The following is a 15,185-nucleotide window of genomic DNA, read 5'->3' as shown; positions in this document are numbered from 1 at the left end:
GGAAAGAGAAGGGAACAGCTGATAGTTACCTCATTAACGTTGATTTTAGACTTTGCAGACGATTCTAGAAAGGCACAGTTACACCACTGTCTTGCTAAGTTTTGACCCTGTTCTTTGCCGACTACACGCTCTTCCTCCAGGTCACATTTATTGCCAACCAGAATCATTGGAACCTGGAGAGGAGACAAGCAAGAACAAGTGATACATCAGCAAGTTAATGTACAGCATGCACCGCAATGCTACGGCTTAGAACGGCGCGTGAGGAGGGAGCAGAATATACAGTATTAACAATAAAAATCAGCAGTTCAGCAGAGCTGCCAGACAAGACTGGGATTTAGATGCCTGCTGGGAAAGGGATGAAGAGGGTCCGTACTGTAGACACCCTGGTTCACCAAGAATGAAACACACAGAGGACACCGTAAAACCAAACCGTAGTATTTCAGCACAATCTTCAGTCAGTAAAGATTTATATTCTGGCCTCTACATCCACCATCATTCTAGTCAAAAACCTGATTTACTACTGGAATGCATTTCAGGACTTTTATGTGACGGCAGGCTGAACTGCCTGCCAGCTGAGCCTACTTCAGACACCAGAACACACAGCACGTGTTCCAAGACACACGCGATAGGTTTCAGCCCCTCTGACCCGTCTTGTCAACCTGCTGTCAAGGCACACGACAATCAACGGACGCACCTTTAAAAAGCCCTGCCCTGGACACAGAACCAAAGGGAACAGCCCTGTGCAGCTGAGCATTCCCAGCCAGGCCTGCCTGCCCTCCTCGCTCCCCCAGCCCGACACTGCCGCCGCGCTCTGCACGCTCACAGCAAAGCGGCTGCTCGCTGCAGAAGGCACGCACGCTGCGCTCAGCATTTACCAGCTTAGAATAAGGAAGATTTCCAGCTAGTGACCGCCTAGCAGCTCAGCTCCTGAAAGGACGTCGCTTCCGATAAATAATCTGATGCATTATTAAACCAAACATTTGATACACGTTCAAAAGATTCATCCTACGCCCATGATGCAAATCCAGGCAAATCATTTGCACAAGACAACGGCGAAAGGGCATCTGCCCCTCTCCTCGAGCCACTGGCTTGCTAACGAGTCTGGGTGAGTCACCTTCTCGCTCCTTCACGAGGAAGAAAGTGCCTTGGGGAAACCATATTCCTTGTGACTTTTCCTACAGAGAAACAGAGAAATTTAACACGTAGGAAAAGGACCTTGGCTGTAGTAAATCCTGATGTGTTTCCGCTGGGCTGCACGGACAGGAGGGATCCCTGGGCTTGCCCAGCCCTCCCACGAACGGCACGAGGGGCGACAGACAGGATGGGTCTCTGGCTCAGCCGTAGCTCACTGGCTTCCCACCGGGGCTGTGATCGTATTTGCTTGGTGCACTGCAGAGAGCCAAGCACAGTCTGCACTCGTTGAGTTATAAATCTGTTTTTCTCAAAGTGCCACAGTAAGTGTTGGTGAGCGAAAGCAGCAGGACACTTGCTCTGATCAGTTATGTTTAGATACTGAGTTAAAACTTTTTCAGGAGAAAGAAATCAGGCAAAAAGTTAAAATAAAAAAAGATTAAAAACAGTACTGAGACATCTTAGAAATAACATCCTGATATGAAAATTCAGAAGGCTTCCTCTGCTTCTCAGGCAGTCTCTACCACAGCTGCAGCCCCAGATGTCACAAATAGGTAGAAGAGACCTTAAACAAGCCAACAAAAAACACTCAGAGCACCCAAAAAACCTCCCTAAGAACCAAAACCGCCTACCCTCAGGTGCCGTTTCCACACCCACAAGCTGAGGAGCTCGCGGCGTGGTCCCAGTTGCTGCCTGCCCTCCTGCAGCCCCTTCCCAGGGGCCATCAGCCAGGCACGAGCCCACGGCCCACGGCTCCACAGCCCCACGGCTCCGCAGCCCCACGGCTCCGCAGCCCCACGGCTCCGCAGCCCCACGGCTCCCCAGCCCGCTCGGAGACAGAGACGCAGCTCAGGGCTTTCTACGCCCGAGAACTGTGGGCGATGTGTCATTCTGAAGCTCGCTTTTACAACCTGCATCTCGCAGATCTTGGGGGATGATACAGCCAGCGCTGGGGTGGATTGCGAGGCGCGAGCCGACAGCCGGAGCCGCAGGACGCACGGCAGCACGCCGCGTGCACGCAGCGGCGACAGCATCCTGTTTCCCTTACGCTACGTCAAAGTACAAAAAAACTAAAGAACTGCTGATAACGGGTGTGCACCCCGCTCCGTTTCCTGAAGCATTTAATTCTTTGAACAGAAAATGGGTACTTTCCAGCTGGAAAATAAATCATTATCCACTTCCTGTGGTAATTTACAACACACTGTACGCTTTTAATCTACTTCGATGTTCACATTTGTAGTCTCTTCCCAATTCAACTACACTCAAGATTAGTTTTTGTATTTAACACTCACAGCCATACTGATTGGAAAATTATTACATCTATTTTTGAGAAGTCAGTTTTACTGACTACATCAGAAACCCGGAGTCACAATACAGATGAGGCATTTCCAAAAAAGCGTATTTCAGAGACCAACTACATACATCAGCTTAATCCCATTCTTTACAGTTTTCTAGACAGCTAAGAAAAATTTTCTCATACCAAAACACAAAAATGTGTTTTGAACGTGCTCAGCAAAAAAAAAAAGTTACATGAAGATGTGAAATAATAGGGGGGAAAAAGCGATACTTACATAGGTAAACAGCATAGGTTTGAAAGACCTGAAACTCTGTATAAGGTTGTTTCAAAAGGTACTAATTGTTTATTATTGAGCCAAAATTGGAGTTTGATGAACAACTAGTTTTTGATCATTTGCTATTTCATGCAGAAGACTGGAATTAAACTTTGTTAGACATACATAAATGAATGGGGTAAGTACTGGGATTTTTAAAGACACATTCTGAAACTAAACAGAGGAAGGAGTGCGTTTTTCTAACTCAGCAGAACACGGCTTCAATGCTTACAAGGTTCTCAAGCTTGGATTCAACAAGTAACATCCCCCTAACACAAAATAAAAGAATGTATTTTCATAACCAATAAATCACGGAAGTAAAAGCGAAAGCAGCAGGCTCTGGTCCGATGACCTGACCAGCGCACGGTGCAGAGCCCCTGCAGCGAGCGCGGCCGAGCCGAGCGCTGGGCTCTGACCCAGAGGCTCATAAAGGACTCGTCTGACCAGGGATTTACGCCAGCATAATCCCTACCTAAATGCAAAGCAGTTCTGCATAAATAGAAGTTCAGCTTGTTAAACCAAGGAGGGAACCACAGCCACCAGGACACGCAACAACGGAGAGCCAAGAGAAAGCAGCGGCCCGAGTGGCTGCGGCTGCGCTCGTCCCACCCCGGCGCGGGCTGCTCCCTGCTCACGCCGCACGTTCCTGCCCGGCCGCGGACCACCACGCAGACTAGATGACCCACAGAGGTCCCTTCCAACCCCTACTATTCTGTGATTCTGTGATTCCCAAAGACTGCCAGCCTTCCAGCAGACGTGGAATCCTGGCTTCACTGTGCCTGTCAGCAGGTGCTGGTCCTCAGATAACATCACTGAACATAACAAACAACGCTACGGAAACTTCCTTCAACAGAATACTTTGCCACACAGCAAAGAATATTCCTAGGAAGAAATTTTACTCAAAAATTCCTGTGTGTTTACTTACAAACACATTTTAACCATCTGCAAAAGAAAAAATATTCTACTCACATCTTCAGTGTCCTTAACCCGTAAAATCTGTTCCCGCAGGTCCTGTAAGTCATTAAATGTGGACTGTGCTGTTATAGAATATACTAGTGCAAACCCTTGACCATTCTTCATATAGAGATCCCTCATGGCTGTAAATTGCTCCTGTAATCAAACATTTTTAAAAGTAATTAGCTAGTGAACACAGCTAATGAACATTTACACAGGAATACTTTCATTGTAATGGAGACAAGAATATAGTACCATACAGCATGCATTTACATTTTTACCCCTTACAGAGATCCACTAAAGCAGGCAAGTTTAATAAAAGCATTGGGGACCTTAGAAATGCCTCTAAATGTCTGCAGGGTGGGCGTCACGAGGACGGGGCCAGACTCTGTTCAGTGGTGCCCAGCGACAGGACAAGGGGCAACGGGCACAAACTGAAGCCTGGGAAGTTCCAGCTGAACCCGAGGAAGAACTTCTTCCCTCTGAGGGTGACGAAGCCCTGGCCCAGGCTGCCCAGGGAGGCTGTGGAGTCTCCTTCTCTGGAGATATTCCAGCCCCGCCTGGCCGCGGTGCTGTGCAGCCTGCTCTGGGTGACCCTGCTTGGGCAGGGGGTTGGGCTGGGTGACCCACAGAGGGCCCTGCCAACCCCGACCATTCTGTGATTCTGTGATTAACACATTTCCTTCCCTTTGTGTTTTTTTTTTCCGTAATAGAGAAAAACGCTTCTTGAAAAATGGGGAAAAGATAAGTGCACCAATAAAAATACCTGCAGACAGACCGCTGTATACCCCAGACCATAACACAAGGTGTTGCGACTTGGCTGACGTATTCTGTAGCGACCTTTCATTTATTTTCTGAGATGGTGTTAAGCACAAGTCTGCCATCCGACCAGCTCCCCAGACAACAGACATGGACTGGAAATTCAGCTTCTCCCCAGCATGATATTGAAACAGGCCTAGGTGTCAGACACTCACGACTTGTGAGCATGGCGCACGGGAAGGCACCGCCTCATCACTCTGAACATACACAATGAGACAGTCGCCATCGCTCGCATGGAAACGGCTGAAAGGTTCAATGCAGCGAAATGCAAGAGCAGGCTGGAAAATCTGTACCAGATCAGAGCTGTCTTTGTTCCCGGCTGTGAAAGGAAGCTTTACCAGAGCTGCGTAACAATGCTTTCTGCTTCCACGCCTTTGCATTGCTGTTGGTAATTTTCAAAGCTTTTTAAATAAAACTAACTTTTGGGAAGCATGCCCTCCCGCCCTGGGACGGGCACTCAGCCGCTACTGGGCTGGTCACCCAGGGACGGGACTTTGCAGGACAGCAAGCGACACTGGCCAAGTTCTACTCCTGACAGCTCACCTCACCCTCAACAAAGCAACTCCCCGCCAATTAGAAAAAGAAATTACACTTACTGTCCCTGCTGTGTCGAGGATTTCGAGCATACACTGTTGACAGTCTACTTCCACTTGCTGGGGAGAAAAAGGAAGAGACAAACGCAGTTAAAACTACAAAGTCGGAAAGGGGACAGGCAAGACGAGCATCAGCTTAATTGTTACCTCTGCCGCAGAGACCTCGCTAATAAGTGAGCCGGCCCCTGCGCTCCCCCAGCGCTGAGAGGCACCGCCATTAGAGGATTAATTACGCCCCAGGCCAGGCATTTGGGTCAGCTCACTTCTGCTGATTATAAAGGCCTAAATGAGCAGCTCATCGTAAACATCTCAGCTTAAGTGAGATAAAAGCCACTCTTACAAAACATACAACCTTAAACTCCCATTTTTCTTTGCTGCTGGGAGAGAAGGGAGTAAGGAAGAAATGAAAAAGCAAAACACTTCGTGATCCTCACAGTTAGGCTTAGCAAGTCTTCCTCCCACTGAGAAATGTCTCGGATCCAATGAGGGTAATTCCACGAAAGTCAAATAAATTTAACGGCAGAACTCATACCACCATTTACATTTAATCATCACAGGCACAAATGCCAGAAGTTTTTCTTTTCTGTTTTGGTGCCTTTAATTGTGGTAACGTTTATGCTAATCTGTAAAACAACGGGTTACTTGACATCAACCGAGCGAAGAAAGCAGCTCTGTCGATGGAATTACACAACGTGACAGCGTCAGGGATCCTGACAAGGACTTCTGCTCAGCAGTTACAAGCCTGCACCCAAAGCAGCTGTGAGGAGTTTTACACGCTGCAGACCAAGCAGAACGCGTTGGAACTGAGCGGCAAAACAGCCATTCCTGAAAGAAAACAGCAAAATGCAACTGCTCCGCTACGGCAGTGTGACCTACTGCGACGAATGCTGTCCATCTCCCCCAGAACAACTCCTGCAGATAGCACACACACAGCAACTGCTGATATCTTTATGTTTTGAAGTAATAATTGTGTCGAATTGCAGCAAACGCGTCTGGGTCTCGGTCTGCCCCTCGTTTGGCTGAGCTGTTCTGTCCCCAGGCACCGGCAGCAGCGCTGGCAGGCACACGGGCAGCACACTGGTCTGCTGACCACCACAGCTCACCCCCCAGTACACATGGAAACTGGTGATGGTTCAGGAAAACACACCAGGCTGATCTCTGGGCAGGTGCAGTAACATCCAGCAAACAAACAGGCAAACAGCGGTGAGCCGCAGCCTCAACCCGCCTCAGCGCGAGCCAGCGGAGGTTTGAAGTGAAAGCTCTGGGCCATGGAGAATACCAGAGCTTTAATCCCCCTGTTAACAGAACTAAGTTAGGTCCAATAAACAGCAAAATGTGTCATTCCCTGATAATTCAGCTTCATAGTAGCTGATACAACCTGCCTGATGGCATTCAGATGCCCTAAGCTAGTGAAGCACCTGCAAAGCCAAAGCGTGAAGCCACGCCACGACGGACGCTCTTCTGCGCCTCGCTTTCTTGCTGCGGTTTTATGCAGCCGTGACATTTTCTCAGAAAAGACCCCTTCTCATTCTGATAAGCTTTTGTTGCGTTATTAAAAAGAAGCAAGCTCTATGAGACTTGAAAGAAATAAAAATGATGTTATTTTACCTTTCTGTACGAATCTTCTATTGTTGGGTCATATTTTTCAACAAAAATTCCCTGAACAAACTGTACAGTCTGGGGAGAAAGGAAAGAAGGAAAAATTTGTGTGAACTGAACATGATCAGTAACATTTACCAACAAGCACTTTACAAAAATGTAACAAAAAAACTACTCAACACTGCTGCTATAATTCAATAGTGGGGAGCAGAGAAAAAGATGTATGAATTTTCGATTTTTTAAAATAAAATTTGTGTAGTTTCCATTGTTTTAAGAATCACTTTATTCAAGCTGGTTTTCCAAACATTTTTGAAACGTAAACCACTTGTCTGCTTTTTCATAAAAGATTATATCCTTAAAAATGCCTTTACTTCAGTGCCTACGACTTCAGAAGGACAAAAATCACCAAATATGGAAGACTTGAAATTTAATCAGAAGAACTGGCATCTGTACACTGGGGAAAAGTACACTGTGGAACATCCACATTTCAGTTCAAATTATATTGGAGCCACCGTGGAGCTACCCTGGACAACACGGCCGGAGCAGAGAGGTATCTCAGAGCAGCAAGTTAAACCTGGAGCGTCTCCAGATACTCATTTTGTACTAAACCATTAAAGGAGGAGACATCATTCACTTCAAAGAGGAAGACTTTCTTCCCCAACGTAATTCTTCAAAACAAATCTCCTCTGAGCGTTTCCCATTGAGCCGCCGCCGGGACGCGGCCCACCTCTGGACCTCCACGCTCCGTACCTGGCGTGCCTCGGCTCCTGCCAGCCCGCGGCTTTACTCGCCCCCCGCGAGGCGAGCTTTGCCTTGTTGTAACACAAGGCCGTGTTTGTTTGTAAAACTGAGTGCCAAGACCCCAGCGCTCAATATTGTCTCTTTAAAACCAATAAGCACACCAACCACCTTTCGCCAGCTGAACTTTCCACAGGCTTCTGAACACAAATCCTGCGAAGCCGCTACCTGTTTGGAGAAGCCGTGTTTTGTTTGGACAGCAGGCTGAGATTTTCCTGCAAGAGGGTTCCGATTTGAGAACTCACAAACGTTCCGCGTGGCATACGCCAGATACAGGCAGAACACCTCGCTGCACGCTGGAAACTGAGCGTTCCTCATGGTTTGCTTTAACATAAGAAGAAAAGATCTCTAGTACTACCTCATTTAAAAATCATCCTATACCACTAAATAAACCTATTTCACACTCTAATGATCAAAGCCTTTGCTTCTCCAGTGTTTTCTTGTCACACTGAATGGTCCCAGTCTGCCTTTCGGATAACAGATCTCAGCAAAACCATCACAGTAAGATTCCACGATCAACACAGACCACAGCACCACACCAGCAATAACAGCTGTAGGTTACAAACTGTATTTTAGGATTCTTAGCACAGCTGCTAACCCAAGAGGGTCCCTGTTCGCCAGGAGGCTAACTGCAGTCGGCCACATCCGCACCGCTCTCTTCTCGTAACTGTGTTTGCGAGCCGGCCTTCAGCGCGAGAATCTGACAAACCGCTCACATTTCTTCTTTCTACTGTAACACTCAGAGTCTTATTTTATGTCCACAAATACAGTACTGCTCAGAAAGAAAATTAACTGAACCCACGTATTCTCTTCTCAAATTGTTTTATTTCTAATAAATCAGTTCTGACTTTTGTTATCTCAATTGGTATTTGTGTGTTCACATAGACACCAATTACACACAATCATAATTACAATTATTTTCAGCTTCATTCATAACCTATCTTACTATGCAATATTCTTAATCTCTGATGTACTTTACTTTTATTGATCACAGGTGGAAAGTGAGGCCAGGGTAGAAGACACAAATCTGGGGTCGTTTTCAGGTTACGCATGGATCTGAGCATTTTTAACTTTCCCTTAGCTTGGGGCTGTGTGTCCCAACTTTGGCTTCATTCTACGCAGGACTACGCGCAGCTGGATGCTCTTGGTCACACCGTCTACCCACCGACACGCCGGGCGATTTTTACCCAGAGCAGAAATGGGGAGAAAACTACTGTGTAGGAAAGAAAGAAGCTGCAAAATAACTGTGCCTTAATGACCATGCATGGCTGGCTGCTGTCCTGCCATCAGCACCAAAAAGCACCACACGCTGGCACAGAAGAGTTAAAGCAGTCAGGAGGATTTGCAGTGAAACACCACCATATTGTAACGAAAACACAGCACCGAAAAGGAACACCAGCCTCTTTGTTCGGCAGTTGATACAGTTCAGAGAAAGAAATTTTAAAGTGACCTTCGTATAATTTTAAATCCCGCCTTGCAACCTCTCCTTGCTAATGCTTGAAAATAAGCGGACAGCTACCTTGCAAGCTAAATGTTATTCACTCTTAGCTGCTAATTGGCACTTCTTGTGTCCTGTTAGAAACATAACGGATCAATGTCGCATATGAATTGCAATATATGCTTACTTAGTACCTAGACGGCCAAAAAGAATTTAGCTTTTGTTTACCAGACTAAGTATTTGCATTTCAGCTTTTAAGGCGGCCACTGATGCAAGCTGACTCAGCCTTCGCATCGCAAACAAGGAAATTCAGTGATGTCAGACACTGAATAATTTTTATGTACAGCACATTAATAAGTGCCCTATTTCACCTAGTGAGTCTTTCAATATTACATAACAAAATAAAGATACTCAATCACGGGGATGCTGGTGGACAAAAGCAATACAGATCGTTTTCTTAAGTTGCAGTGGAAGAATAGAGCGTTATTAAAAAAATGACACCTACATCTTGTAGAGATCAGGACGGGATCTCTGAGACAGTACATCAAATTCGAGACATAACTGAATAACCTTTCCTCCTATTCACTCTGCATTCTGCAGGTGATTTAGCAAGATTATTAGCGGCCGACTTCAGCAGAATAAACAAGGCTGCAAAACGCAGCATCTCCGACACGAAGGGCTGCTCAGCCATTATCATCTGTGAAAGGGAAGATGGTGTAGCTCCTCGGCTTAGATAACTTTACACTTGACCAGTTCCTTGCCTTTCTTGTTGGAGCAAGCTGCTTGACTGATTCGTGATAAACAGGTGACAGAAATCTCTCTTGCAATGCTTTACTATCAACTCTGCTACGTAAACCTCTTCTTAGAAACAACACCAGCACTTAAGGAGTGCAAAGTGTCATCGCCTGCTTATCCCTCTGCACTGCACACGCTGGAGGTGACTTCTCGTTCTGCACAGCATTTGCCGTCCACGCTGCTCGTTCAGGTTCTATCCGGGATGGAAAACCCATGGCCCTCAAGGTAGGCAAAGCTGCAGCCACCACTAACTCACCGCCAGGCACGGCACGACTCCACGCGCTGCCCCGTGCCGGTTAGGCTTTTCGTACGTGGATACGGACACTCCACCATTTACAACATGGCACCCATGCAGGAAGCTGCAACGAAACGCTATCGTCGCACCAGAAAGGCGAGACGGACTCGCAGACAGTTCAGCAGTAGCAGTGGTGACACGGAAGTCAGCGTGCATGTCAGGAGTAACACAAACATCCCAACGCATTTAACGAGCGCCGTCTGCAACACAGCAGGCCAGTGGTGAAGTCTGCATGTGGGTTTCAGAACTGCTTCCCAAAACTCACCAGAGCGGACTTCCCCACACCTCCTGAGCCAAGGACCACCAGCTTGTACTCGCGCATGGTGTGGTCTGTTCAGGCAGCGACGATCTGGAAAGCAGGAGAAAAGCCAACAGTTACCAGCGTACCTGCACACACGAAGTTATGACACCGTCTTCTGAAAGTAGCACCACGGTCCCCTTCTCTAAATACATCCCAGAACAACAATCTCTTTAGTAAGAGCTGTGGTTTTTATCTTTCTACCTGGGCACTCAAATCTCGATGGTCGCTCCGACAGCCCCCGTTGACACGCGACGCCCAAAGCCGGAGCTGCGAGCCCGCCTGGCCCTGGGCAGGCAGAGGATGGATACACCATGGTGCAGACCCAGCGCAGGCAGAGGATGGATACACCACGGTGCAGACCCAGCGCAGGCAGAGGATGGATACACCACGGTGCAGACCCAGCGCAGGCAGGGGATGGATACACCACGGTGCAGACCCAGCGCAGGCAGGGGATGGATACACCACGGTGCAGACCCAGCGCAGGCAGGGGATGGATACACCACGGTGCAGACCCAGCGCAGGCAGGGGATGGATACACCATGGTGCAGACCCAGCGCAGGCAGGGGATGGATACACCATGGTGCAGACCCAGCGCAGGCAGAGGATGGATACACCATGGTGCAGACCCAGCGCAGGCAGAGGATGGATACACCACGGTGCAGACCCAGCGCAGGCAGAGGATGGATACACCACGGTGCAAACCCAGCACAGGCAGAGGATGGATACACCATGGTGCAGACCCAGCGCAGGCAGAGGATGGATACACCATGGTGCAAACCCAGCACAGGCAGAGGATGGATACACCATGGTGCAGACCCAGCGCAGGCAGAGGATGGATACACCATGGTGCAGACCCAGCGCAGGCAGAGGATGGATACACCATGGTGCAGACCCAGCGCAGGCAGAGGATGGATACACCACGGTGCAGACCCAGCGCAGGCAGAGGATGGATACACCACGGTGCAGACCCAGCGCAGGCAGAGGATGGATACACCACGGTGCAGACCCAGCGCAGGCAGAGGATGGATACACCACGGTGCAGACCCAGCGCAGCCACGCGCCCGCTCCCAGCCGCGCCGGGGAGCACCAGCTATCACTGCCTGCCCTCTGCATTCTCAGCACGTTATAGCTTAAAACAACGAGAAAATTAGATCAGAAAGATGCAAATAGCGAGGTTTCCTTCTCCCACCCACCCCAGCAGGGAAGGATTTCGGTCGGTGTTTTCTCCCTGGAAAAGGCCAGGCCCAACGCCCGGCTGCCAAGGCAGAACCTCCCGCTCGCCCAAGAGGGACTCTGCCTTTTTATGGAAATCTTGCAACTCCCTCCGCGCGCTGCGCAGCACCAGCAAACCTCTCATTCTCACCCCGACTCCCCGACAAATAAGGCAAATGACAAAGCTGGTGATAAACATTTTACACTCTGTTTACATTCTCGGCCAGGCCGGGCTGTCCCTGCCAACGGCGCCGGAGCCAACAATGACCTCAGCAGCTGGTGACCTCCCCGCTTCCCCGGCACGGCAGCGCTTTCTTCCCAAGTAAGGCTTCGGAAGCACCAGCGCCGTGAGCCCGGGCCCAAAGGCACCTCAAACCAGCACTGCCACGACATTTATGGGTTCGCTGGCTACAGTTTGAGGATTGCTTTAAAATGTATTCCAAGTAGTTTGGCAGAGAAACGCATCACCTTTTCGACCACTGTTCACAACAGTCTGCGAAGAACAGGGACCCTGTTTTTAGTTCTGCAACTGCTGGCAACTCCCTGACAATCTGTGTCTGAGCTTACGCAGTCAGTACATCAGGACAGCTTTTCTTCTGTCATTTAAATTCCGCAGGGGAAGCTGTACCACACAGGGTCAAGGGGAAACCCCCGTCCCGTCCCACCGAGCCGCGTCGGGACGGGCAGCTGGACACGCTCCTGAAGACCTGCCCCTGACAGCCGACGTTTCGCCCTCAGCCACAGCAGCGTTTATGGCCTAAACGTGACAGCAGCACAGGTTTAAACAAAAATTTAAAAATTCTGCGCGCAGCTGGAGAGGGACACACAGATTCTGTGGCCGCTTTAGCACAACGTTCAGCTCATTTTTGAGTCAGCAGAACAGAAACGCAGGTCGGCTGCCCGCGCCGCGGCTCTCTGCGGTCACGCAGCCAAGCTGCCCTTCCTCCGCCGAGCCCTCGAGGGGGATCAAGCTGAAGGAGCAGCAGCCGCCCGGCGCTTCAAGCACCTTGGGGCGGTTTTTCTTGCAACTCCTGAAACCTGTAAGAGCTGCAGTCGCTTAACTTCACAGAAATTGTGAAACTAAGTCAAACTGCAAGGGATTTTCCGGAATGGTGACTCTGAATGTCTCAAAGCAGAGCAAGCAATATCCATGCACTCGAGTACGCTGACAACATATCTGGTCAAAATTCTGGCAGCTGTAAGCTCTTCTGCTTGAAAGTTTCCCTGAGAAGTAACATTCAGTTCCTTTTTTTCAAAAATCGTGATTGTGGATGGGAAGGAGAGGGGAATTCCAATTAGCAATGCTTTCCCCTTGACAATCCTTAAAAATTAAAAGGCGATGCATTTTTTATGAAGTATAAATGAACTTATTGATCCAGTTTATCTTCATCTTCCTACAGCTCCACAGCCTGTTCCACCCAAGAGAACCCGGAAAGCAATCAAGCTAAGGGTTAAATTTAGCTGTGAACCCTTTCACTTCTTATTTATAGTAAAAATACTTGTGGGAAAGTTTCAGCTGGGAGCAGCACAAGACTAACTTCTCATTTCTTCTCTACAGTATTCGCTGATCTTTTTTTTCAGGTGCAACAGGAAACCAAGCTCCTGAATCGCATGAGCCGTATGACTGTAAAGCCCACGCGCCTTAATTATCTTGTAGCTCTTTCACAAGTATGCTAATGTTATCTGTTTATACAACATGAATAGAGTGCTCAAGAAATTACTATGCTGCATCCTAGCCAGCTTTTCATTTGGCAACTGTTTATGCCCACCTAAACACAGTTAGACACAGTAGCATTCCTGTCCATCCAGAGCTCTGTGTAGTAGAGTTGCACGCTGTGAAGCAATGGCTGCCTTTCAAAGCAGAATGAAATGATGGGTGTTCGGCGTTTCTTTTCAACCAAGAAAAGAGTAAGACCACTAAGGAGTGTAAAAAAATAACTTCTAGTGTTGCTATAAATGTTGTGAAACTGGTCTCATCAGTTCTGAATGCCATGGTGCAAAAATGAAGCGAAAGCTGAGCCTGTCTCCTTGCCCGCGCCCCCTTTTCCCACAGACACGGAGCCACCGCGCTAGGGCAGGACAACCGCGGGGCACAGCGCGGGCCACACGCACTCACCCCCCCGCCCCGACCAGCAGGCTCCCTCCTCCCCGCTGCAGCAGACTCTCCAACCCACCCAGCACCTCTACATCCCCTCTAAATACAGAGCAATAAATCAGCAGGGTTCAGATTTCATCTATAATCATGAACAAACTTTGCTTCTACACTGAAAACCACCTGGCACCTCAGGATTGATCTCTTCTTTTCTGCCTTCTTTAGCAGGAGCATCTCTTTGCTGCTGCTGCTGTCACCAGCGCTGCCCGGGAAGCGACAGAGCCAGATCTGCAGCTACGCACAGCATCGGCCCCGAGATGCCCAGCTCCCTCCCGGAGAGCGAAGGGCCCCATCCTGGGACAGACGGAGGGGTGAAGAGGCAAGATACTCGTTTTAAGGTACAAAATGCAAGGCAGCGCAGGCAGGGAGGCAGAAGGCTCTCTGAGAAGGGCCAGGGGATGGAGGCAGACGAAGCTGTAACCTGAAATGCAGCTCCGAGCGCCTGCTCACCTGCATCGTTCTCCAGCCAAGCCCTCACGAGTCATCTTTCGCCCTGCTGCAACCGAGCGGCTGAATCGGGGCACAAGGAGCAAAACTTCCCGGGTATTTCCCACCCAGCGGAAGCAGCCGGGCAGAGGCTGCGGGGAGCATGGCCAAGGCCCGTCGGGAGATAAATCTGACACAAAGTTCAGCTGCTCTTGTTCAAAAAGCTTCACCAGCTCCTCAAGACGTTACCAATTCAGGTGGTGGGGAGAGGGAAGCACAAACCAAGCAGATAATTGAACAGAGCACTGAAAGGGAGCGGGCACAAGACCTTCACCTGACATGTGACGTGCACCGCAGGTGCCTGCGTACAAATTTACACGTCTGGAGAAGGCAGCTTCTAGTCCCTAGTTTCTCCTTCCTTCTCCGAACACCGGTGGAGTTGTGAGTAACAGGAGGTGCAGATGTGCTGCTCAGTGTGAGGAAGACAGCGGTAAGAGCAGGTGCCTGGCAGCTTTGCATAACGTGGTGAAGCGTTAGCCCTAACTGACGAGACAATCACCAGCGAGTAAGCTGGTAACGCAAGACTTCCAAAAAATAAAAATCAAAGCAGATACATTCTTGACTCCGCCTCAAAAACTGTGGCCTGTAATCAAAGACTTGTATTTCGCACAACAGCAGAGGCCATCAGGAAAGACAGAACACAGAACTCCAGGGTTTCTTTTCCCCACTACAGGGAACAAGATTCCAGCAACTTTTCATTTCAAACAACACGACATACGCTTACCGATTCTCAAATTTCCCCAGCTGCCAATGTCTTCACAGTCAACAATTTCATTTGAAATACATTGAGAACATTAAAAAACTCGTACCTTGGCATAAAAGATCTCTCATCAGTGTCCGCAGCCCTACTGAAGGTTTTACCAGGCTCCCTATAAAGGGCTGGGGAAAAAAAAACAACAAAAGAAGAATTAGACATTTTTCAAATGACAGTGTATGCAAGTGTCAAATCTTCTCTTTATGGTTTCAAACAAAACATGCCTGTTACAAAATTTGCTCTTTATC

General features: G+C 48.7%; 1 protein-coding gene across 2 annotated transcripts in view; it reads right to left on the bottom strand.

The window, feature by feature from the left end:
* The window catches only part of RAP1A (RAP1A, member of RAS oncogene family), a 38,067-nt gene that overhangs the window by 5,664 nt on the left and 17,218 nt on the right, over positions 1 to 15,185 (bottom strand). For both annotated transcript variants that reach the window (XM_075442851.1, XM_075442852.1), the window contains 6 exons: positions 14,993 to 15,062; positions 10,298 to 10,381; positions 6,716 to 6,784; positions 5,111 to 5,167; positions 3,711 to 3,851; positions 30 to 173 (listed from right to left, as the gene is read on the bottom strand). In XM_075442851.1, coding sequence (XP_075298966.1) covers positions 30 to 173; positions 3,711 to 3,851; positions 5,111 to 5,167; positions 6,716 to 6,784; positions 10,298 to 10,354 — 468 coding nt within the window. In that variant the 5' untranslated portion in view covers positions 10,355 to 10,381; positions 14,993 to 15,062. The remainder of the gene's footprint in view (positions 1 to 29; positions 174 to 3,710; positions 3,852 to 5,110; positions 5,168 to 6,715; positions 6,785 to 10,297; positions 10,382 to 14,992; positions 15,063 to 15,185) is intronic.

Source organism: Opisthocomus hoazin, chromosome 25, assembly GCF_030867145.1.
Source record: "Opisthocomus hoazin isolate bOpiHoa1 chromosome 25, bOpiHoa1.hap1, whole genome shotgun sequence".
Classification (NCBI taxonomy): Eukaryota; Metazoa; Chordata; class Aves; order Opisthocomiformes; family Opisthocomidae; genus Opisthocomus; species Opisthocomus hoazin.
The sequence above is the reverse complement of the archived record's forward strand: the minus strand, read 5'-3'. Positions and strand labels throughout refer to the sequence as shown.